Source organism: Lepidochelys olivacea, assembly GCF_965140295.1.
Source record: "Lepidochelys olivacea isolate rLepOli2 genome assembly, chromosome: 1".
NCBI lineage: Eukaryota > Metazoa > Chordata > Testudines > Cheloniidae > Lepidochelys > Lepidochelys olivacea.
Genome location: NC_140411.1, coordinates 104,088,516 through 104,111,483, shown reverse-complemented (window position 1 = coordinate 104,111,483; position 22,968 = coordinate 104,088,516). Strand labels below are relative to the sequence as shown.

The window sequence follows — 22,968 nt, the reverse complement described above, 5'->3', positions numbered from 1 at the left end:
CCCAAAACAAAGCCACATCATCAAAAATACCCAATTCATTGGACCTATCCCTGAGGTATTTGTGAAGTTGGATATAGAATGTTGGGCTAGACAGATCATTGGACTGTTTTCATAGAATAATTCCTACATCAACTGTGCCATGCGGTATTTTTTTCATGAGATAAATATAATCTTATACCCCAATGCCTGAAACTTCATATCCTCTCATTTTCTAGCTAGTAAAAATGTCCAATTTCACTTTTTTTTGTTTCAATTCTTGCTAAACTTCTCCTTTGATTTTTTCCAAGTGTAGGAAGCAACAACTGATCAAACTGAGTAATGCCCTTTCCTGACAGGCAAGTTATTTTTATGCTTATGTTTTTATGGGTATTTTTTAAGCTATGATTTATAAAAATATTGTCTCCACTTCAGAACGACATAAAAAAATCTGTCAAAGTTACACATTGAACAACTAGTATCATCTGATTTAAGAGTTAAGCTTTTTTGGAGGCAACGTTGATAATAAATTTAGCAATACAGATTTCCACAAATCTCTCAAATTATATTTTACTTTCTCTCCTAGCTATTGAGAAGATATAGTTACACTCACGGTCCTGATGTCAAGCAGCTTAATTTAATTAGCTATTTATTCAGCAAAACACTTACAGCTCTTATTAGGCCAGTGCCAGTTTCCATTGTGCTTAGTCTTGTATCACCAATCTTGATTGCAAGAATCTGAGCTCCAGGAGCCACACCATTTCGTTCTGGCTCTTCTGGAAAATATCCAGCAGCAATACTAGCTACGTGTGTCCCATGTGCTCCTGAAAAAATTAAACAAAAAGCATATTATTGCATGTACGGAATGTAACACCCTAGTAGAAACCTCAGTTATGCCAATTTAATATGCTATAATTCAATTCATTTTCATTTACTGAGCAATTTATACCATTAAAAAAAGCTTATGCTGAAAGCTAACACCACATGGAATTCAGATTCTTCAGAAGTGTCCTTACTAATTAATTTTGACATCCATATATTCTTTAAATCTTCTGATCATCAATTGTCACTGTCAATTTTGATTGCACCTTTCACTGCTGATTTTAGAAAGCAAGCAATTATAAAATTAAATATACATGATATTTATATAAACTGCACAAAACTGGGATAAGAGTGGGTGGAGCTGTAATTATAGTGGTGCAATTATCATTTCAAAGGAAATTTGTATAGATAGCCTTCATTATGCCTTGGCAAATCAAAGCAATGGCTAAATTTGTCTAAGTTTTATATATATATAAATATATACACACACAGATATTTTTATTTAGAAGCTGCCCTCCATTGGTAACCATTCTTTAATCATGCAAGCTGCAGGGGAAAGCAATTAAATTTAGTCACTCTCTATTTAAAGTCATGTGGAAGCAATTAAGTTTAATAGCCTGATTCTCTTCTCCCTCATACCAGTGAGACTCAGGAATAATTCCACTGAAGTCAATCATGTTTACTTGTAAGAAGCCAGCATTAGCAAGAAGAGTATCAGGACTGCAGTGCATAGAACACAAGCAGGAAACCATCTACTCATTTATTTTAGCTATTTCTATGCCTCTTAGGGGGATTATTGTGGGACACCTTTGATAATGATCTATGCATTTATACCATACTCACAAATGTGGCATTTATCTGCCTGATCAGAAAGCTGTACCTCACAAAGGTAGAACTATGCATTTAAGAAAAGATATGTAGCTGCTTGTGCATTAACTGCAGCTTTCAGTATTTTGATTAGCCATTTTATAAAATTCAAAGTAAGATACCTCACCAGCAATAATTTAAAAAAACATTTATAATTCATTAAAAATTATCAAAAATGACAAGAGCATGTGTCATAAATATAAAGGGAAGGGTAACCACCTTTAAATCCCTCCTGGCCAGAGGAAAAAACCCTTTCACCTGTAAAGGGTTAAGAAGCTCAAGATAACCTCGCTGGCACCAGACCAAAATGACCAATGAGGAGACAAGATACTTTCAAAGCTGGGGGCAGGGAACCAAAGGGTTCTCTCTGTCTGTGTGTTTCTTTTGCCGGGACCAGAGCAGGAATACAGGTCAGAACTCCTGTAAAGGGCTAATAAGCAATCTAATTAGAGATGCATTAGATTCTGTTTTGTTTAAATGGCTGATAAAATAAGTTGTGCTGAATGGACTGTATATTCCTGTTTTTGTGTCTTTTTGTAACTTAAGGTTTTGCCTAGAGGGATTCTCTAGGTTTTGAATCTGATTACCCTGTAAGGTATTTACCATCCTGATTTTACAGAGGTGATGCTTTTATTTTTTCTTCAATTAAAATTCTTCTTTTAAGAACCTGATTGCTTTTTCATTGTTCTGAAGATCCAAGGGTTTGGGTCTGTGTTCACCTATGCAAATTGGAGAGGATTTTTATCAAGCCTTCCCCAGGAAATGGGGTGTAAGGTTTGGGAGGATTTTGGGGGGAAAGACGTTTCCAAGCGGGCTCTTTCCCTGTTATATATTTGTTAGACGCTTGGTGGTGGCAGCAATAAAGTCCAGGGGCAAAAGGTAAAATAGTTTGTACCTTGGGCAAGTTTTAACCTAAGCTGGTAAAAATAAGCTTCGGGGGTTTTTCATGCAGGTCCCCACCTGTACCCTAGAGTTCAGAGTGGGAAGGAACCTTGACAGCATACATTTTGAAATTAATTTTACAAAGCCTCAACCTGATTTAAGCAATTATTTTAACCAACATTTTAATTGCCTTAATTTAAATTGCTTCCCCTCCACACAGTGCAATCCAATGTGGAAATTTAATCAGTTACACAGAAACACTTACATTTTGACTCAAATGCACTGTGAAAATGAAACCTACTTTATTTTATGAAAGAGTGGCATCACTTCTTGCTTTCTTGTTGAGATACCTAACTTAGATTTCATTTGCAATTGATTAAAACAAATTACCTCCACTGGTCACAATAGAAAGCAGGTTCCCCTCATCATAAACGTTCACAGAGTAATTCAACATTTCTGTCATGCCAAAAGATCCATATTCTTTTTTCTCTTTGTAGGTTCCCAACACAGTGCACTTAGTGAAGTCGCCACATTCACTTGTATCAATACAGGTTCTGTTGATACAGAAGAGTATAAAATAACCCAGATCAATCTATAGTAAGAACCCCTAACTTGTTCCTTCCCATATAAAATGACCACAGTTTGTAGACTGCTCTAAATTGTCTAGTTTTTTGTAAGTGATAATGGTCAAAATTTTCAAACCCAAATACCAAAAGTAGGGCTCCTAAATCAATACACACAGGCTATAAGAGTAGCTTGATTGTGGGAAGGTGCTACAACCTATTGACTTCAATGAGATTTGTGGTTACTTAGCAACTCAAGGGGAAGAAAAATGTTTAAAAAAAAAAAAAAGACGCCACTTTCATTCAAATGCCTTAACATTGATTTAAAAGTCAAACTTTAGGCACACATTTTAGAACTCTGGCCACTGTACACAGCTTTATGTATTTAACGACTTCATATAAAATTTACTATCCACAAAGAAAAACGTGACTTCAGAAATTTCAAGTTACAACACTAGCTAATAACTACTGGCAAAATGTTTGAATACTTGGCTAAATCATGACAAAAATACTAGACACAAGACTCTCTGCTAGATCCCCCCTCAGCCTTCAACAGGACGCTGCATGGGTTCAGGAGTCTGCACGAAAAGTCCTGATGCAGGATCAGGACCTACATTCCTAAAACTGAAATCCTGCTAAATGTAGAAATGCTTTTTACAACATCTTTTCAGTAAAACTTCATTACATAAATGCTTTTACAAGGTGATCATCAATAACTACTACTATTTTACAGCAACGCAGAATACAGTTTGAACCAGTGCTTTAAAGCATGCAAAAATTCAAGCATTTTAGTTAGAATCAAAAGCAAAAGAGTTTACCTCCAGGTCTCACCATCATGCCATACTAAGCAATCATATACAGGACCAGGATCATTATATTTTTTCTCCAAAGAATTCAACAGTTCTACTTGACTCTGAAATTCTTCCTTCATTAATTTAGTTGCCTTAAAAAAAAAAAAAAAAAGACTCAAAATACATAGTTATTTTCATACTTTTAGCAACACACACAGAGGCAAGTTGTGCAACAAACTGCTTTCCTATTAAAAAAATCCATATGACCTGATCTGTCTAGAAAAGTTCCTAACATGTTTATGTATAATGTATAACCTAAGCATTAAAAAAAACATAAACATCAAGTTACGCATGTGTCATGATTTTCAGATATTGTTGTGGAGATTCTTTTTAGTTTCCTATGCAGAAGTGGTTAAGTACTGTAGAGTTTATAGAAAAATGCTGGTATCAATTTATAGATTAAACAAAATAATCTCTAACCAAATAGATATTTATGACCTTTGAACAAGGATACCCTTATCTATTTAAGCTACTTTTTATGTAAGCAATGTTAAGATAGAAAATATATATATATTCTAACATATATACATTTAAAAACTAGAGTTCTGTCTGTGTATATATAATGTCTTGGCTGGGTGCCAGAATAGAACAGAAATGAAAAGAGGAGGTAGGAATGATTAGCAATAACTATTTCCTATATTTTACAGAAATCCAAGATGTGTGGGCACAACCCACAAACCCAGTGAACAACCGGTAAGCCTCCTTCAAGACCTACCAGCCTTAGTAGTATCTTACAGATTTAGAAAAAAATTGAAACATGGAAGATGCTACATGACTTGATACACTCCTTAAGAAGTAATAAATGCCCATCATGGAAGGTACAAACAAGTAACATTTGAAAATTTAAGATGTGTGGTCTTCAACAATGGCTACCAATGCTTCTGCAAATGAATACAATGTAAGTATTTTATCCTAGGTCCTTTATTCATAATATTTCTGATTCCTGTATTCTTAAGACACAGTGGCCTGAAGACTGATGGAATCAGAATACATCGGAATTAATATGCAGACGACTCAAGTGCCTTAAAGGGCTGATGGCACTTAGCTTTATTGCCCTTTCCTTCAACTGAGATGATAGAGAATTTAAATGAAAGCTACATTAACATTTAGAATTTATTCTAAGTTGGAACTGTAACAGATCACTGACAGAGGACAGACAATATTATTTAAAGAGAATGGAACCTTTTCACTAAAAAGTGAAAGGAATTTGATAAAATGAAGATAATATTCAAGATCAAATAAGCGTTCACGCACGCATTCTATATCCTGACTTCAGAACAAGATGCATTGACATTCACTCAATTTGTCTGTTAAAATAACCTTGTCTCTCTAATCATCAAATAGAGCTTTTTTAAAGTCTCTGAGCAAGCGATTTCTATATAAAAAGTTGTTTAAAAAACTAATACAAACTTGTGAGGGAGAGCTGTGAACTGCATCAAACTCATCTAGTTTCCTACAAGCTTCTGCTAGTAGAAGCCTGTGAACAGGATCCCATTGTTTTTCCTTGCGTTCTTTCTGTAATACAAAAAGAAATTCCTCAATACATTAATTTGCGTAAGAGGCACTTGTATCTTTTATGCGCACTACATCTTTTAAATCATTTGGCAATCCTGATTTGGGACATGATAACTATAGCACAAACAAAAACCTTGTTATATCAGCAAAGCATTAAAAGAAAAATCTGCACTATAGGAATTTACAAGCCATAGTTTTCTAACAAAACCAAAAAAGCAGAGTTAAAATATCATAATATGAATACAAAATGGAAGTAAAAAATAAATTACCTGAATCCTCTCCTTAAGAGCTTTTGGATAGAAATCATAGCCATTTTTTATGCCAATGTGATACTTGCCTGAAGGATTTACCCAATTTGTTGGAATCTAGAAAGCAGATAAAATTCAGAAATAGAAACGTTTCTTGCTCTCAACAGGCACTGCACACTAAATGTTAAAGTGTTCTATATAAAACAAATACATGGCTAAGCAGATTTGTAACGGTTTCAGTTTGTAAAGGTCATTGGTTCAAGTCCAGACTTGGAGAACAGTAAATACTAACTTCTGTGGGATGAGGTAACTGTCTCAATCCAGTTCCTAGCGAAATGACATTACAACACCCGGCACTATATAGTCGGGAGTATCAAAGGGCCAGATATGATAAAGGTATGGAGAATGAGTTGATCTCTCTATCTCTAAGAAACACTGCCTAAGCATTTTTTTTTTTTTTTTGGTTTTTAAATAAAACAGGTCTGCTTACCATGGCAAGTGGTAGTAAACAGCACAAGGAAAAAATTCAACTTAATCTTCTGTTGCTGTTTGACTCTTAAAGGTGAACCAAGCTCACTGGCCCTATAGCTAGAAGATCATGAGGGCAGAGGCCAGCAGCCTCACACAGTAGGGGAAAGCTAACGGGACAAGGATTCCATGTACAATCACGAAAAGACAAAGCACAGGAAGCTCCAAGGGGTTGACAGAATCAGATAGTTTCAACCCCTCCTACTAACTGCCCCTCTACAAGGCTATCAATGTGGCAACAATAGCAACAGTCCCAGACATGTAAGATCATCGTTAAGATTTACCATCTCAACCAGCTGCCTTCCACAAAACCATTTTCAGACCTCCCAGATGCTGTTAACATTGAGGCAATGGGATGGCTGTAAACAGATTCCCCCTCCATTCCACCCCCGCCCCTCCAAGACTCCTCAGTCACCTGCTGGGGCAGATCATATTCTGTCTTAATTATATCAATTTTTAATATGATGGTTCTTCCTGCATTTTACACAGTTTTACCCCAAAGAACTTACAATCTAAATAGATAAACCAGAAAGGATGGGGGAAGGGATATAACATACAAGAAGAGTATACAATGTCACAATCTGTAGGATTTCACTAGAAGGGGATAATTTATGCAGACAGAAAAGGAAGAGGAGAGGTGCCATTAAATTTGACACCAGAAAAAAAAAAAAAAACCGACAGCAACAATACAGAAATGCTTACCTTCAGAGTTCTTCCTGAAAGACCTATAATTTCTCCATCTTTGGGTTCTACTATGGTAGACGTGTTTACATCACCACTACCTGTTGTATCAATTATATCAATTATTTTAGGTTTCCCATCAGTTGTAGTCTGAAAACATAAGAAAATGATTATTTGAGATAAATATGTGGCTGTCAGAGCTGCATTTTTAAAACAAACACTCAAAAAACTATACAAACCAGGAACTTATAAATTTATATAATAATTAAAAAAAAAAAAAATCTACCCCAGCATCGAGGAGCCCCTGCCATTTCATTACCCACCTCCCCACCCCCACCCAAAACAGTTTTATATTATTTTTAACGTTATTATAATGGCATGGGAATGCCACTATAGTTAAGGTTGCATCATGACATCTGTTTAAAGATGGACTAAGTCCTCTAAAATCAACAGGTTTAGGGGAAGTTTACACTACAAAATTAAGTTGACCTAAATTACTTTGATGTACAGCCACTGCAGTAATTAAATTGCTTTTGCGCGTCCCCACTATGTTCCTTGTATTGGCGGTGCGTGCCATCACTACTAGCACTTGCATCGATGCAGAGAGCAGTGCACCATGGGTAGCTATCCTCCTGTCCAACTTGCCACCATCTGGCACAGGGTGTTATGGGAAGGGCTTCCACCGCCTCATCTGGGTAAACGAGTCACGCAGGGGTGACTGGGAACATGATTTCAATGTCTCGTGATGTAGTTTTCTCCATCCCATAATTTTATCTGCATCCCATAACGTTTTGTGCCTCTTTTCAAAAGCCCTGCAAACCATGCGTCTTCCGTCTGTGTGAGAGGCATGGATACTGTACAGCTCTCCCTTACTGCAATGAGCATTGCGAGCACACGATGCCTGATCCTGCAGTATTTGCAGAGCCCCAAGAGGAGGCAAGGGGAACATGAAGATTCCTTGGAAGCTAGATTGCTGAGAGACATAAAAAGAAACAATTCAAAGTTGTTGGTGGCATTCATGGAGCAGCTGCAGACCGCACAGTGCTGATTCTGAGCCCAAAAAATAAGCATTGATTGGTGGGATCACATCATTATGCAGGTATGGGATGACAAGCAGGGGTTGCAGAACTTTTGGATGCACAAAGCCATATTCCTGGATGCGTGCGTGGAGCTCGCCACAGCCATTAAGCACAGCAACACCAAAATAAGATCTGCACAGACAGTGGAGAAACGAGCGGCAATCGCTATGTGGAAGCTTGTAATACCAGATTGCTATTAATCAGTTGAAAATTAGTTTGGAGTTGGGAAATCCACCGTGGGGTTGCTGTAATGCAAACGTGCAGGCCATTAAATCACATCCTGCTACTGTGACTCTCAGCAATGTGCAGGACATAGTGGATGGTTCTGCAACAATGGAGGTCCTGAACTGAAGCGGGGTGATGTATGCCATTTCTCTCTCTATTTTGGCCATCGGACCACCATGCCACAGAGTGCATCAACAGAAAGGGCTACTTTTCTATGGTATTGCAAGTGCTGATGAATCACCAGGGACATTTTGCCAACATCAACGGGGGTTGGTCAAGGAACATGCATGACGCATGCATCTTTAAGAACATAGGCCTGTTCAGAAAGCTGCAAGCAGCGACTCTCTTTCCAGAGCAGACGATTGCCATTGGGGATATTGAAATGTCAACAGTGATCCTGAGAGACCCAGTCTGCCCCTTACTCCCGGGACTCATGAATCCGTACACCAGCCACCTCGACATCAGCAAGAAGTGTTTCAGCTACAAGTTCAACAGGTGCAGAATGACAACTGAACATGCCTTTGGCCATTTGAAAGGACACTGGCGCTGCTTATTCATGAGATTAGTCCTCAGTTAAAAAAAAATCCCAATGATTACAGCTGCCGGCTGTGTGCTTTATAATATCTGTGAAACAAAGGGGGGGGGGGCAGTTTTCCACCTCAGTGGAGGCAGAATGGCTTTCTGCTGATTTTGAGCAGCCACATACGAGGACATAAGAGCTCAATGGGAGCTATTTGGCTCCGGGAAGCTTTGAAAGACCATTTTAATAGCGAGTCACGGTAACGAGTGTTGCTGTAGTGTGCTCTGCTTGGCATTGTTTTTTTGCATCCTAGTATGAAGCTGTGTGTATTAACAGAACATTGCAAATGCACCAATTGCTATTATCTGTGAATGATGTCAGCCCCAGCCAGCGTATATTGAGAATAAAGATGAATTAAGTGTCCATAAATAGGCTTTTATTCCAAACCCATGTTAACACATATTTATAACTGAATGAAACTTTATAAATATGGGGAAAGAACCTTTGAAGGGGAAAGAACAGTCATTTCCATTTCTCAACACATACACCAACCGTGTCTCTCAGGTCAGCGTATGTGTGGCTGCCTGTTCTCTCCCCCTGGGTGGAGTGGTAGGGGGTAGTGCAGCAGCCCTGGATGCCAAGAGGAATGGGGGGGGGGGTCCCGTACGGAGGTCCCAGAATGCAGTTCTCTATGGGCTGCAGACAGAGACAAGCATGAGTCTGCTGAACATGAAGATCAACAGGAGTCTCCAGCATGTCTGCCACTTGAGAAACGTTAGCATCTCCTGCAGCACGTCCCGGCAAGAATGACATTTTAATGTAGATGCTTATAGAGTTAGGTCGACATAAGCTCTCCTTTTCCTGTGCTTTTCTTCTCTCCACTTTATCTTTGTCCATTCTGTCCACCAGGGTGATTCTCCAAGACTAGTGCTTGGTATCTGAAGCACCAGAGGCTTGCCAGATCTCTTGGAACAGGTCATCCGACATCCTCTTCCTTATCCTCCTTAAATGGCTGAGCCACTCCACTGGTGTGGACAGAGAGACCCTCAAGGCCACATTTCCATCTGCAAAAGATATAATAGTACCTATGTGCATTGTGAGTGTATTCACAAAGTAAATGGAAACTTGGTATACTGAACTCACTCCCCTTAATCCACACAAGTTGCAAGCGCTACATTCTCACTTCTTGAGATTCATAGAGCACGGCAGCAGAGTCACCCAAGGTGAATAGGGCCTAGGGGAGAGTTGGGACAATAAGAAGGGGATAGCTCAAGGGCATGAGTATACGAATACAGGACAACTGAATTGAATGCAGGCACCGTTTTCCAGAGGTGGTGATGATTTTTCACTGATATTTCACTCCTGAAAGGGAATAGCTCCTGCAGGTGTGCAGCTGCACACTGGTCCGTATGCTTCTAGCCTTTGTGCTGCAATGGTACTTGCTGAAGTAATTGCTGAGTGGCATGGGAAAGTGTCCTACTGCGGCAGAAGTAGTAAGGCTCCCTCCCCAGAAACTTTTGGCAGAGGATTGCAAACTACCTTCAGGAAAGTCTCCTTGATAGCTCTATGAAGGATTCATGGGACATCCTGGTGCATCTCTGTTCTGCAGTGCCCCCCCGCCTAACTGTATAGGGGAATGAGAAGTAGATAGCAACTCTACCTCTACTGGTTGAGTCACTACCTCTTCTAGCATAAGTAAAAAGAGTAAATGAACAGATGTGTCCTTGCAATATCAACGAAAACTCCATATTTACCAGAGATTCCTTCTCCATGCATTAGGCTCACCCATGCTGGACTGTAGGGACTGGCTCGACTGTCCAGAAATCAAAAACAGGTCCTGACTTGCTGTGCCACTGGATCCCCTAGTCACCTGTTCCCCATATTTCTCCTTCTCTTTGTCACTGTTGATAGCGGAGGCCTGTGACTGCCGCTCTCCCAAAGCATCCACAGGACTTTTGGGGGTAGTGGTGGGGTCTCTGGCGAGGAGGGCATGCAGCTCTTTGTAAAAACAGCTGCAGCTCTGAACTAGAGCAACTGTTAGCCCCCCTTGCCTTCTGATACGCCTGCTGCAGGTCCTTGGCTTTCACGCAGCACTCTCTCAGGGATCTTCTCTTCCATGCCCCAAGCGATCTGCTTGTAGATATCAACATTTATACAGCTCAATCGGAGCTGTCCCCGCACACCCTCTTCTCTTCACAGACCTCGGAGATCCATGACCTCTTCCATACTCCAGGAAGGAGCTCGTCTTCAGCATGTAGCTGGCACAATCAGCTGGGCAGTCAATAGGTGAGCTCTCCATGCCAAGCACACAGGAAATGGAATTGAAAAATTCACAGGATTTAGAGGAGAGGGGAGTATACCTGTGTACCTGGTCACTGGGCAGCAGAGCTCAAAACGGTGACCAGACCAGTCAAGGTGAGGCATTGCAAGACACCTCTTAGAGCCTATGAAAGACAACGTAAGTAATGCAGTGTCTACACTGACACTGCGTCGACCTAACTCTGCCTCTTGCGGAGGGGGAGTTAAGTTGGCATAGCAGGCAAGTTACACCGACAGGAGTGACATTTTAATGTAGATGCTTATAGAGTTAGGTCGACATAAGCTGCCTTGCATCAACCTAACTCTGTAGTGTACACTAGGCCTTCATCAGATTTCTTTGAAATTTAGTCTGCCCTAGGAAGGTGCAGGATAGCTCCAGTGACCCAAATTTTGAGTAATTTGAACCAGGGGTTCCAGAGATATAAGCCCCCAAAAAACAGCAATTAAAAAAAACAAAAACATTTCTAGGTGGGGTTGAAGATGTGGTTAAAATAGTCTCAGCATCTGTCAAGTTTTATTCAAAGTAGTGCATGGCACCCACTAAATCTTAGTGGGGCCCAAATGGAGAACAGTATGTAGGAAAATGTACTGTTTTATAGTGTGGGTATGCCAATATAGAAAAAATGGCTACAGAGTTTCTATTCCTGCCATTTTATATGCTTTAAAGCTCAAATCTTATAAGTGCTCTAAAAACCTAAATGGTTACTCGGATAGTTTTGAAATTTGGTGAGTCTCATTGGGCACAAGATGACATTAGTGGTCCAAATGGGTCATTTGACTGAGAGGTTCCAGAACTATATTTCCCGCCATCCCCACCAAAGACAGTTTTCTTCTGCTGCCTAGTATTGTTAAGCTGAGCAGTACTAATGACTGGATCAATTACAGACCTCTCCATTCCATCAACATAACTAAGGATAAGTTAATCACAAGTGCCACCTATGGCAAACGGACTTCTGAACGGAGTGAATGGAAGTTGCTGCAATTTGAGAGTCATGGGTAACAATTTCATTTTTGGGAGAATGCAATCAAAGTATTGGGGTCGAGGGTGGAATTAGACATGTAAACACTTCCTGGGAGAGGAGCGGTGACAGGGGAAGAGGGGTTTGGGATTGCAGTGAGGGGAGGGTTATGGGAAGGGTGGATGGAAGTATGGCACTTCAACAGCTCTGCCAGTGCACTCGACCCAGGAATCCAACAGTTGCTGAAATGTACAAGCTCTTCACCTCCTTTTACAACCCATCCACCCACAAAATCCTATCTAACTCTATTAAAGGACAAAAAGGAAAAAAAAGCTTGTACATTTCAGCAGCTGTGGGATTGGCAGTGTAAAGGCATGTTAACATAGCATACTGGGGCACTGCTGAAAGAGGACAGAATTAAGATTGCATAGGCAAGCTAAACTCTGCATTTCCTGGTTTTTAGAAGTTTGAGATTTGCTCAGTTCAGTTCTGCAAGGGGCCAGCATATCACCATATAACCTTAACTCTGCATTAATACAGGTTATTGACATTGACTAACTATGGATTTATGCTGAAATGACAGCAACATGTGTTTATTTTGTCAGCCTTATACAAAACAATTACCCGATTTCTGGAAAAGGACTTATGGTGCAAAAGCCTTAAAAAAAAAAATTAGTTACACTAGTAATGCTCAGAGTCCCAAATTCAGTGCAGAATCACATATACTTATTTCCCAATTACTCAAACACCACCACTTGCATTTTCTAAGGAGGAAATATCAGTCTGTCCCTCATTAATAACCCCCTCCACACTACTTACAAAAAAATGACAAACTCACAGCTCCCCCAAATCATACAGAAGAGTGAAACAGACTAGGATATGTTATTTTCATACTACTGCTCCTGCCAAGTCCTACAGTAGCATAGGCATGATCCTTGAGAACATATACAGAGAAAGGACAGGAAGGAGAAAGAGGGAGCAGAAACAAAGCAGTGAGGAAGTGGGTTATACTGGTTGCTTAGTGACAGCACACAGTTCAATACCAAGCTTGGTTTTTTCCACTGGTTCCAGAAGAAATTGGGAGTACCACCATTCTGTCTTCTGTTATCTTAAACCAAGTTATTTTGAACAAAGACTCTTTCATAAAGCACTAACACCTGTATTGTTATACAAATACTATGGAAGGAGTGTATTTTTTTCAGGTGGGTGGGAAGACTGACTGGTTGGGAAGAGCGTATCTTAACTTACTTAGAATTCATCTCAAGCTAAATGAAGAAACAGTATTATTGGGTTTAGAAGGTCACCACATTCAGCCCTCCTCAATAAGGAGAGTTCTTGCATTGCCTGCTGTTAAGGAAAATTGTTCCCTAAAAATTTAAAGGCAAGAATATAATATCTATGCCCACAATCCTGCAATGTGAAGCTCGTGATGGATACCCTTTCACTTCAATAGCACTCCGAATGGGCACAGGGTTCCCCACTATGAATCCAGTTGAAGTATCTGAGTCTGGGTACTTAAATTAATTCACAATCCCTTTGTAGCTGCCAAACAAACATGAAGTTGGCCATGCATTTATCATGCCTCAAAAGAGTAAGATTCAATATTTATGCCGCTTGCATAGAAATGCATATTTCAGAGTGACTCTGGTTAACGAAAATCCATGAAGAGAATAGGCAGGATATTGACTCTTGTCTGACAGATAAGCAGGACTGTTTTGAAGAGGTGTAATGAGGAATTGCTCCAAATACTGAAGCTAATAGCAATGACATTGACTCTGTACATAGGAATTCATGTTCAATTGCTGAAGTGTGGAAGATTATAAAAATGTTTACTGAACTGCAATTACGTAATAGCAAAAATGTGTTCCAAAAGAGTTATGAGTAGGCTTTAGCAGCACCATTTTCTAGCATTTGTGAATGATCCCTATAGGTACAAGTTCCCACCTACAACAGAAGAACCAACAGTTACTCTTGAATAGGTAGAAGAGTTTTATGCTGGAAACAGATTTCCACCTATAGCAAATCAACTGGAAACCAAGTCAAGTTTTCCAATGAATACTAAAAACGTAAAGATTATTCACTGATGAAATCGTTAAAGAACGTTCTGGAAAAAAACAAGGATAAGAATATTGTTATGCAAAACAAAGCACACCGGATCTTTTATAGGAGTGAATGCAAACACGCCGTATTTATTGAAAATACAACAGTTAGCATATGCTTTTCAGTCATACACATCATGCGCACAGTCCTGCCAGTTAATGTTTTTATAGTTACCAGTCTGTTGTAGCTTGAGTCAATCTAACAGCCAGTTAGACTGAACACGAGTGAGGAGCTGGGTTCTGTCGGTCGCGATCCAATGTGAGGTTTTGCAGGACTGAACCCAGAGTTCCATGGCAAAACACCCCATCTTTATAGTTGTAAATTCCCTTTTGAATCATTAGTCCTTAAGTGGTGTTAATCTTGGAGTTTTCTGCTGTTATCATTTGATGGTAATTGTCCGGCTTCCCATCGTTATCTCCTATTTGTTGTCTCGCCTTCGGGTGTGCCTGCCTCACCTCTGAGGTCCTCAATGCTGCTAACATGTTTAGCATCGGATACAATGGATGTTTTCTGATTGTCTCCTGGTGTTTCCAAGTTCCTCACTTTTTCTTAACCATCTGGACATTTGTGATGGCTTTCACACCTTATCTTTTCCTGATGCATGCATTCCTCATTCACACAAACAATCTCTCACAGAGAAGACAGCAGTATTTTATATTCAGCAGAATACATTGTAAATTAAACTTCACTAAATCTTGTGGTCAAAACAGTTTACATTGTGGCTCAGGCCTTTAACATTCCTTTAACCTAATTAACATAAAAAGAAAAGCATAAGCTTTTGTGAGCTACAGCTCACTTCATCCGATGAAGTGAGCTGTAGTTCACGAAAGCTTGAGCTCAAATAAATTGGTTAGTCTCTAAGGTGCCACAAGTACTCCTTTTCTTTTTGCGAATACAGACTAACACGGCTGCTACTCTGAAACCTAATTAACATAGACACAATACAAGATCCTGTCTTTTACTCACTAAACCTTAAAACAAAGAGATGTATATTTAATTAGAATACCTAATTTGTAATACATACAGGAAACTATAGTAGACATTATAACTTATCCTAAAACAAAAGGGTGCCCATAATCAGTCATAAGGTTTGTTCTGGTCTGTCCCTGCCTTAACGTCAGTACAGACCCTAGCAGTCTGTCAGATGCATTCCTACCAATGTCCCAGAGGGTCATTCTTAAAATGAAATCAAGACATACATTAGTACCTCTATTCTTATAGTACAATTATAAAATCCTCCTCCTACAATATAAGCCATGCTTATTCCCTCCAGAACAGGGAGTTATGCTGCAACAGATAGCCAGTACAAGAATTTGAGTAGCAATGGTCTTGTGGCACTTGGGGAAAGCTTCACCTGCCAGGAGGAATGTGTAACCCACACTTACAGTGTGACTCTTTGACCTCTAGTTGAGAAATGACAGTATTTATGAGAAAGTAGAATTTTTACACTAATAGATCTGGGTCTTTCAGCTCAGGCAGCAAAGGCTCAGAGTTTCAAATCCAGAGGCCCTGAGTTCAAGCCCCACTGCCCATGACCCAGCTAGGGGATTCATGCTACTTTCATGCTCAAATAATGTCTCAAGTATTAACTACCTATGCATTCTTCTGCTGGAATCAACTGAGCATTTTCTTTGAATGCACTAGGAAAAAGAAAAGTTAGAAACTACAAGGCAACAGCTGGGGCTTCAGAACTAGCTTTTAAATGAAGGATTTTAATTCTGAAAGCAATTTCAGTGAGTCTGAATTATAAGACTCAGTGGTAACTGGCTTTTTTTAAAATGGATTGCAATTATATTTTAAATACTGCATTATAAAATTTATATTGAGGTGATAATGTTTGGGAATTCATGTATGTAAAACAAAGTTTCCCAAATTTGGTCTATGTTATTTTAATGAAGTTATAAATAACTTTTCAGCATAAGAGAAATAATTTTGCTGCATGATGACAAAGATTTCTATGCCATTTTGGATTTGTAAGAGAAAACAAAAATACAATTTTATTATTTAATATTTTGTTCTTTACCTACAGCAGTTAGGTTATTTTATTTGAATTTTATCAATCAGCAGTGGCATTGAAGAGTTTATAAAAACATTTAGAGTGTTGTTCATTTTATATTTTAATCTAAAATTGCAACAGCTCAAATCTTCAAGTTAAGTTGAGGCTTGATAAAACTGTTTTAAATCTATTATTTTTAACTCGACCAATATAACTGGTTTAAATGAGTCTATGAATGGGGGTGGTGGTGTTATGTAGGTAGTTATAGGTTTAAAAAAAAAAAAACACAACCTGGACTGGCTAGGTTCTTGTCAATCCATCAGGCATTTTGTTACAGTAAGTCAATACAAACTGATTGCTCTTACCAAACATAATTACTTTGGAAAAACCAGTATATTTATGTTGTGACAATTAAACCCTGGGTTATTTTACAGCACCTGAAAGTGTTCAGGTCACTTTACAAAACAAATTATAAGCTCTTTGGAGCAGAGACTGTCTTTTTTTTGTCGAACTTGAAACATAACAAGACAAGTAAAGGTAACAAACAATACGTAGAGAATGGGGTGGGGAACAAGTTTATGGAGTTACCCAATTTAAGCATCTGTACATCTTGAGGTCTCACTCAATTAAATGTTTTGTTTTTTATTATTGAGCACATGAAAAATCATGACAGAAGTGTGTACTAATGAGGAATTTGAATGAGGATAGTGACTTGGTGGATATCAGTGGAACAGGTAATATATTCCATACATAGGGGTGGAATGGGGGGGGGAACCCCAACATTGTCATGGGAGTATCAGACTAACAGGGCAGCAAAACTAGCATCAGCAGCAGGAGTGGAAGGCATCATGATGAGACAAGGTCAGGGTGGTAGGCAGTGCTATATAGCACCCTCAAGGAAAAGACAAGAAGTTTGCACTCAGTGCAGTGAAGAAGGGGAGCCAATGGAGAATTAAAGGTGGAAGAGAGGAGGATATTGTCAGATCAAGTAGTGAAAAAATTAGTGGTCTCATTTTGGGTGGATAGGAGTGGAAGGAAAGAGGAGAATGTGGGTATCAGAGGGCTCGTCTTTATTCAGACAGCTGTGCAGATTTGAGCTAGCTGGCATGATGCTGCCCACCATCCCTCACAGGCGTCTTTAATGACTTGATGCCAAATCTCGGACTCTCTGCTCAACCTTGATTTCTCACTGCTTTTAACACTTATCTTGTCATCACTGGGCTTTCTAGCGCTCCACCCGCTCTGGTCATTCTTTCAGTGTCTTGTTGTGGGGTCCTCTTCTCTGCCCACCTTTCCATGGAGTTTCCAAAGTCTTGCATCTTTAGCCCCCTCCTCTTCCTACTTTATACCTCTTCAGTGATCATATCTGTTCACATGGCTTCAGCTACCATGTTTACGTGGATAACTCAAATCTTTCTTTCCAATCCTGACCCAGCTCTCAGTCCAATCCTACATCTCAGCCTGTCTCCATGGCATCTTCTTGACAGCACACCATCAAATTAACACATGGGCAAAACGATCTCATCCTTTCTCCTAAACCCTTTGTCATCACCAAAAGCACCAATCTCCATGTTATGAGATTTGCCTGGGCTACTCCAACCTCCTCCTACCTAAAGCCACAGAGAGGCTCATGTTTTGAATGAACTGAGGCTAAGGGCATCTTCCTTGACCATCATTCTCGCCATTTAATCCCTCTGAATTCCACCACTATGGAGGTGGGATAGGGGAGGCAAAATTCAGGCTCCTCGTTCTCACCTTCAAGGCCCTTCAGAGCTCTTCATCTCCTTATTTCGGGTCACGTCTCTTTCCATGTTATCCACGTTTGCCGCGCAAGTTCAAGAACATCCCTTCCCCCAGCTCTGGGGCCAGTGAGGCGCCGGTAGCCTGCAGCTGCTTCTCACCCCGACCCCTCCAGCCTACACGAGCCGCCAAGCCCGGAGTCCAGCAAGTCCCTGCGCCGCCTCGCTGCCCCAACCTCCTCCGCCCGGCGCCGTCCCCGGCCCGCCCCGGGCTCCTCCGCCCCGCTCCTTTACAACGCCCCGCCCGGGAACCGCTCAGCCCGACCCTCCCTCCCCCGCGGAGAGGCGACCGGGACAAGGCCCAGGAGCTCCCCGCGCGGGCGGTGACCCAGCGCCGCGGCCCCGCCGGGTACCTGCATGCCGGGCGCGCCGGGATCCACGCCGGTGTCCAGCACGGCCAGCAGCACCCCGCGCCCGTCGTACTCCGGGTAGCGGCCGAGGAAGGAGGCGGCGCCCGTCTCTTTCTTGGGCAAGAGCCCGTGGAAGGGGAACGGCTCGTCCGCGGCGGCCGCCATGACGGCAGCAGGGGACAGAGCGCCGCCTGGGACCCACCAAGCGACTGGCGGACAGCGGCTGAGGGGCGGGAAGGCGCACGCGTCCACCCAGCCAATCGCTGGCCCGCATGCCCGCGCCTTCTAGAGCGCCACGGCGCATGGGCTATACCAGCCAATAGGACGGCGAGACGCAATTACGCGCGCGCCGGAGCTGGGGTGTGTGTGTGGGGGGGGGGTGAATGCGTCTAACTAGCCAATAAGGCAACAGGACACGCGGCTTGACGCGCCGGAACTCGAGTTCCGGTTGGTTCCGTAAGCCGAATCGGCCAGGCTTAAAGAAACAGGCACCTATTTCCTTCTCTCTCCCGCCCCGCTGGTCATTATCCCAGCCTTTCCTGCTGTGCGGCCCCTTTAACGGCCCTCCAGGGAGAAGACTCCACGGGCCTGGTTCCGGGCCCCTCAGGCTGCGCTGCCAGCTTTACAGGCGGGCCCCTGCTCAGGCCGGGGCGGCCACGGCGAGCCCGTTGCAGTCGCAGAGCTGGGGAGGGGAGGGCCCGGCCCGGCCCGGCCCGGCCCGGCCCGGCCCGGCCCGGCCCGGGCCCGAGAAGCGCAGGGGCTGGGCTGGGCTGGGCAAGGACGCGCCCGCTGCAGCCGGCACAGTCCTGACAGAAGAGCGGCCGCTAGAGCCAGCGCCCGGCACGCCTCCCGAAAGGGTGCGTGCAGAACACAGCTGGTGCCGGGCCCCTTGCCGTGTGCCCAGCGGCCGCGGGCCTCGGTGCCGCCCTCCATGCACAGCACACAACCCCTGCACGCAGGTAGTTAAGTCCAAAGCAACAAAGTGGCGGATGAAATTCAGTGTTGATAAATGCAAAAGTAAGCCACGCTGGAAAACACAGTCCCAAGAATATAAACATAACCGTGGGGGTCTATAGTCGCTGTGACCGCTCAAGGAAGAGATCTTGGGGTAATTGTGGATAGTTCTCTGAAAACATCTGCACAGTGTGCAGTGGCAGCAAAAACCCGAGCAGCTTGTTAGGAACTGTTAAGAAAGGGATAGATAATAAGAGAAAATAGCATAATGCCACGGTGTAAATCCACGGTACGCCCAGACCTTGAAAACTGCATGCATCTCAAAAATATATATATTAGGATTCGAAAAGGTACAGAGGAGGGCAACAAATATGATTAAGCGTCTGGAACAGCTTCCACATGAGGAGAGATTAAAAAGACTAGAATTTTTCACCTTGGAAAAGAGATGACTAAGGGGGGATATGATAGAGATCTATAAAATCCCGAATGGTGTGGAGAAAGTGAATAAGGAAGTGTTATTTACTCCTTCACATAACACAAGAACAAGGGGTCACCAGTGATGAGCTGCCAAAATCTTAACAACGGGTTCCCGCCTCACCCCACGAGGGGGTCGTTGCCCACTCCCGCCCCCTGGGACTCCTGCCCCATCCAACCCCCCACATTCCTCGATGCCCCCCCAGGACCCCTGCCCCATCCACCCCCCTCTCCGTCCCCTGACTGCCCACAGAACCAGGCAGGAGGGTCTCCTGGGCCACCGTAGTGGGTGCCCACCCCACCTCTAAGAGCCAGAGGCACCTGCCGGGGGGCAAGGTGGGGAGTCCCGGTGGTGCTTACCTGGAGCAGCTCCCAGGAAGCATCTGGCAGGTCCCTCTGGCTCCTGGGGGGGGAGCGTAGCTGGGGGGGAGCAGAGGGAGCTGCCGCTCCCCACACTGATCACATCAAAAGTGGAGCCTTAGGCGCCGACTCCATGGGTGCTCCAGGGCTGGAGCACCCAAGGGGAAAATTTGGTGGGTGTAGAGCACCCACTGGCAGCTCCACGCCCGGCCCCAGCTCACTTCCACTCCGCCTCCTCCCCTGAACCCACAACCCGCTCTGCTTCTCCATGCCCCCCCTTGCCGGCTTCCTGCGAATCAGCTGTTTGGCGGGAAGCCGGGGAGGGCTGAGAAGCAGGCCACGGCTTCCCACTCAGGCCAAGGGTGGCGGAGGTGAGCTGGGGTGGGAAGTGGTTCCCCTGCACACACCCCCCCCAGGTTACCTGCTGCAGCGCGGGCAGCCCTCCTCGCACCCCGCCCGCCCGAGCTCACCTCCGCTCTGCCTCCCTGGGCCTAAGCGGGAAGCCGCAGCTTGCTTCTCAACCTGCCCCAGCTTCCCGCGTGAACAGCTGATTCATGGGAAGCCTGGGGGGGCGGAGAAGCAGAGCGGGGCAGCGCGTTCAGGGAAGGAGGCGGAGCAGAGGTGAGGTGAGCTGGGGCCGGGGGTAGGGCGGGGAGCTGCCCGTGGGTGCTCTGCACCCACCAAATTTTCCCCTTGGGTGCTCCAGGGCTGGAGCACCCATGGAGTCGGCGCCTAAGGCGCCACTTTTGGCTGGTTAAATTTAGAAGCCCTTTTAGAACCGGTTGTCCCTCGCAGAACAGGGCTTCTAAATTTAACAACCAGTTCTAGCGAACCGGTGCGAACCAGCTCCACCTCACCACTGGGGGTCACCCAATGAAATTAATAGGCAGCACATTTGAAACCAACATAAGGAAGTACTTCTTTACACAACGCACAGTAAAGCTGTGAAACTTGTTCTAGGGGATGTTGTGAAGGTCAAAGCTATAACGGTTCAAAAAAGAATTAGGTAAATATGAAACTTACTTCCGTCATCTACCTTGTTCCATCATCTGTTTGGTTGTCTCCATTATTTGAAAGATTTCTCTAAAGTGTGAGGACTGGTTACTATACTGTTCATCATTACTAACTTTTTTTTGCCAGTGAAGTCAGAACGTTCTATAGTGGGTGAAGCTGTATCATATTTTACCTAATTTTCCCCAAAATAAAATATGCTCAATGCAATTTTGTCTAATAATTTTACCAGCTCTTATATGAATGTGCTGTGCTTCTGGCCTATCACTTGCTACGTGCCTTTCTCAGATTCTTTCATGGGATAGGAACTTAATAAAGGTATGATACATAGGAATGCCAGTAAGAGATTTCTTATTATTTCATTTGCCAAATGACATGACACACATCAGGATCACAAAAAATTATACCCCTGTCTCATGGCAAGGGTCAGGTTTAGATCTGCTTTATATAAAGGAAAACATTAAATGCAAATAAAACATGATTCCAATAAGAAACAACACACACACAAATACAGCCAATTAATAAAACACTGTGATATGTGTGTGTGGGGGGCGGGGGGAGGGATCGTAACCCACACAGGCTCTGAGTGAGTTAATGTGGATCTTAGCAGCCAATTATGTTACCTGGCTGCACCTAGATGGAGAACCGAGCCTAAGTGATCAGGAAGCCACCCAGCTGGGCAGGAGCAGGATCTGTCTGGTTATCAAAAAGAGAGGATGTTTGTAGCAGAAGGGTACTGGAAGGAGAGAGTGTGTAGTTACTCTTCGGGAACAGTGTGGGGGTGAGGAGGAAGCCTGAGGTCAGAGTAAACTCTGAGGTGCTAGCCCTGAAAGAAGGGTCCACCTAGCGAAGTTGTGGGGAAGAAAGCCTGAGAATGGCTGTGTAGGAGGAAGCCCAGGAAACAGCACCAAAGGGTGGGATAGATTGACAACCCTCCCGGATTGGCTGGGAGTCTACCGGAATCAGCCTCGATCTCCTGGAGGCAGTGCATGGAGCCACCTGGCCCCTCCACCTAGGAGCCGGACATGCTGGTTGCTTCCAGGAGCCACCCGAGGTAACAAACACTTATCCACCCAGTTACTTATCGGCCTCAATCTCCTGGTGGCTATTGAAAGCAATCCGGGGGATTTTAATAGGCCTCTAAAAGTCTGTTCAGCACTGCAGCAGAGCTAAGGCAGGCTCCCTACCTGCCCTGGCTCTGCGTGGGTCCCGGAAGCGGCCGGCATGTCTGGGTCCTAGGCGCAAGGGCAGCCAGGGAGTCTACGCGTGCTGCCCCCATTCCTGGCCAATGGGAGCTGCGGGGGCAGTGCCTGCAGGCGGGGGCAGTGCGTGGAGCCACCTGGCCCCTCCCCCTAGGAGCCGGACATGCTGGTTGCTTCCAGGAGACACCCGAGGTAAGCACTGCACAGGCAGAGCCCTCACCCCCTCCCACACCCCAACCCCCCATCCCTGCCCGGATCCCCCTCCCATGCTGCAAACTCCTCAGCCCCACCCCCCAGCCCAGAGCTCACATCACCGCCTGCACCCCCACCAGCAACTCAACCCCCTGCCCCAGCCTTGAACCCCCTTCTACACTCTGAACCCCCTCAGCCCCAGCCCAGAGCCCCCTCTTGCACCGCAAACCACTCATCCCCGGCCCCACCGTGGAGCTTGCACCCCTAGCCAGAGCCCTCCCCCCTTCCCACACCTCAGCCCCCTGCCCCAGCCCAGAGCTCCCTCCCACATCCTGAACCCTTCATTTCTGACCCCACCCAGATCCCACACCCCCAGACAGAGCCCTCACCCCCTCACGCACCCCAACCCCTAGCACCAGCCCAGTGAAAGTGAGTGAGGGTGGAGGAGAGTGAGTGATAGAGGGAGCAGAGAAGGCGTGAGCAGTGGTGGGGGTG

The 22,968-nt window shown here is 43.8% G+C and overlaps 1 protein-coding gene across 3 annotated transcripts in view; it reads right to left on the bottom strand.

Annotated features, from left to right (window-relative positions):
• Positions 1-18,516, bottom strand: part of TPP2 (tripeptidyl peptidase 2) — a 75,502-nt gene extending 56,986 nt beyond the window's left edge. The window contains exons 1-7 of one of the 3 annotated variants that reach the window (XM_084638708.1): positions 18,284-18,516; positions 6,955-7,083; positions 5,746-5,841; positions 5,372-5,476; positions 3,929-4,053; positions 2,938-3,101; positions 646-800 (exon numbers count right to left, since the gene is read on the bottom strand). In XM_084638708.1, coding sequence (XP_084494834.1) covers positions 646-800; positions 2,938-3,101; positions 3,929-4,053; positions 5,372-5,476; positions 5,746-5,841; positions 6,955-7,083; positions 18,284-18,445 — 936 coding nt within the window. In that variant the 5' untranslated portion in view covers positions 18,446-18,516. The remainder of the gene's footprint in view (positions 1-645; positions 801-2,937; positions 3,102-3,928; positions 4,054-5,371; positions 5,477-5,745; positions 5,842-6,954; positions 7,084-18,283) is intronic. The other 2 variants (XM_084638706.1, XM_084638707.1) reach the window with 2 other exon arrangements.
• Between the last annotated feature and the right edge of the window lie 4,452 nt (positions 18,517-22,968).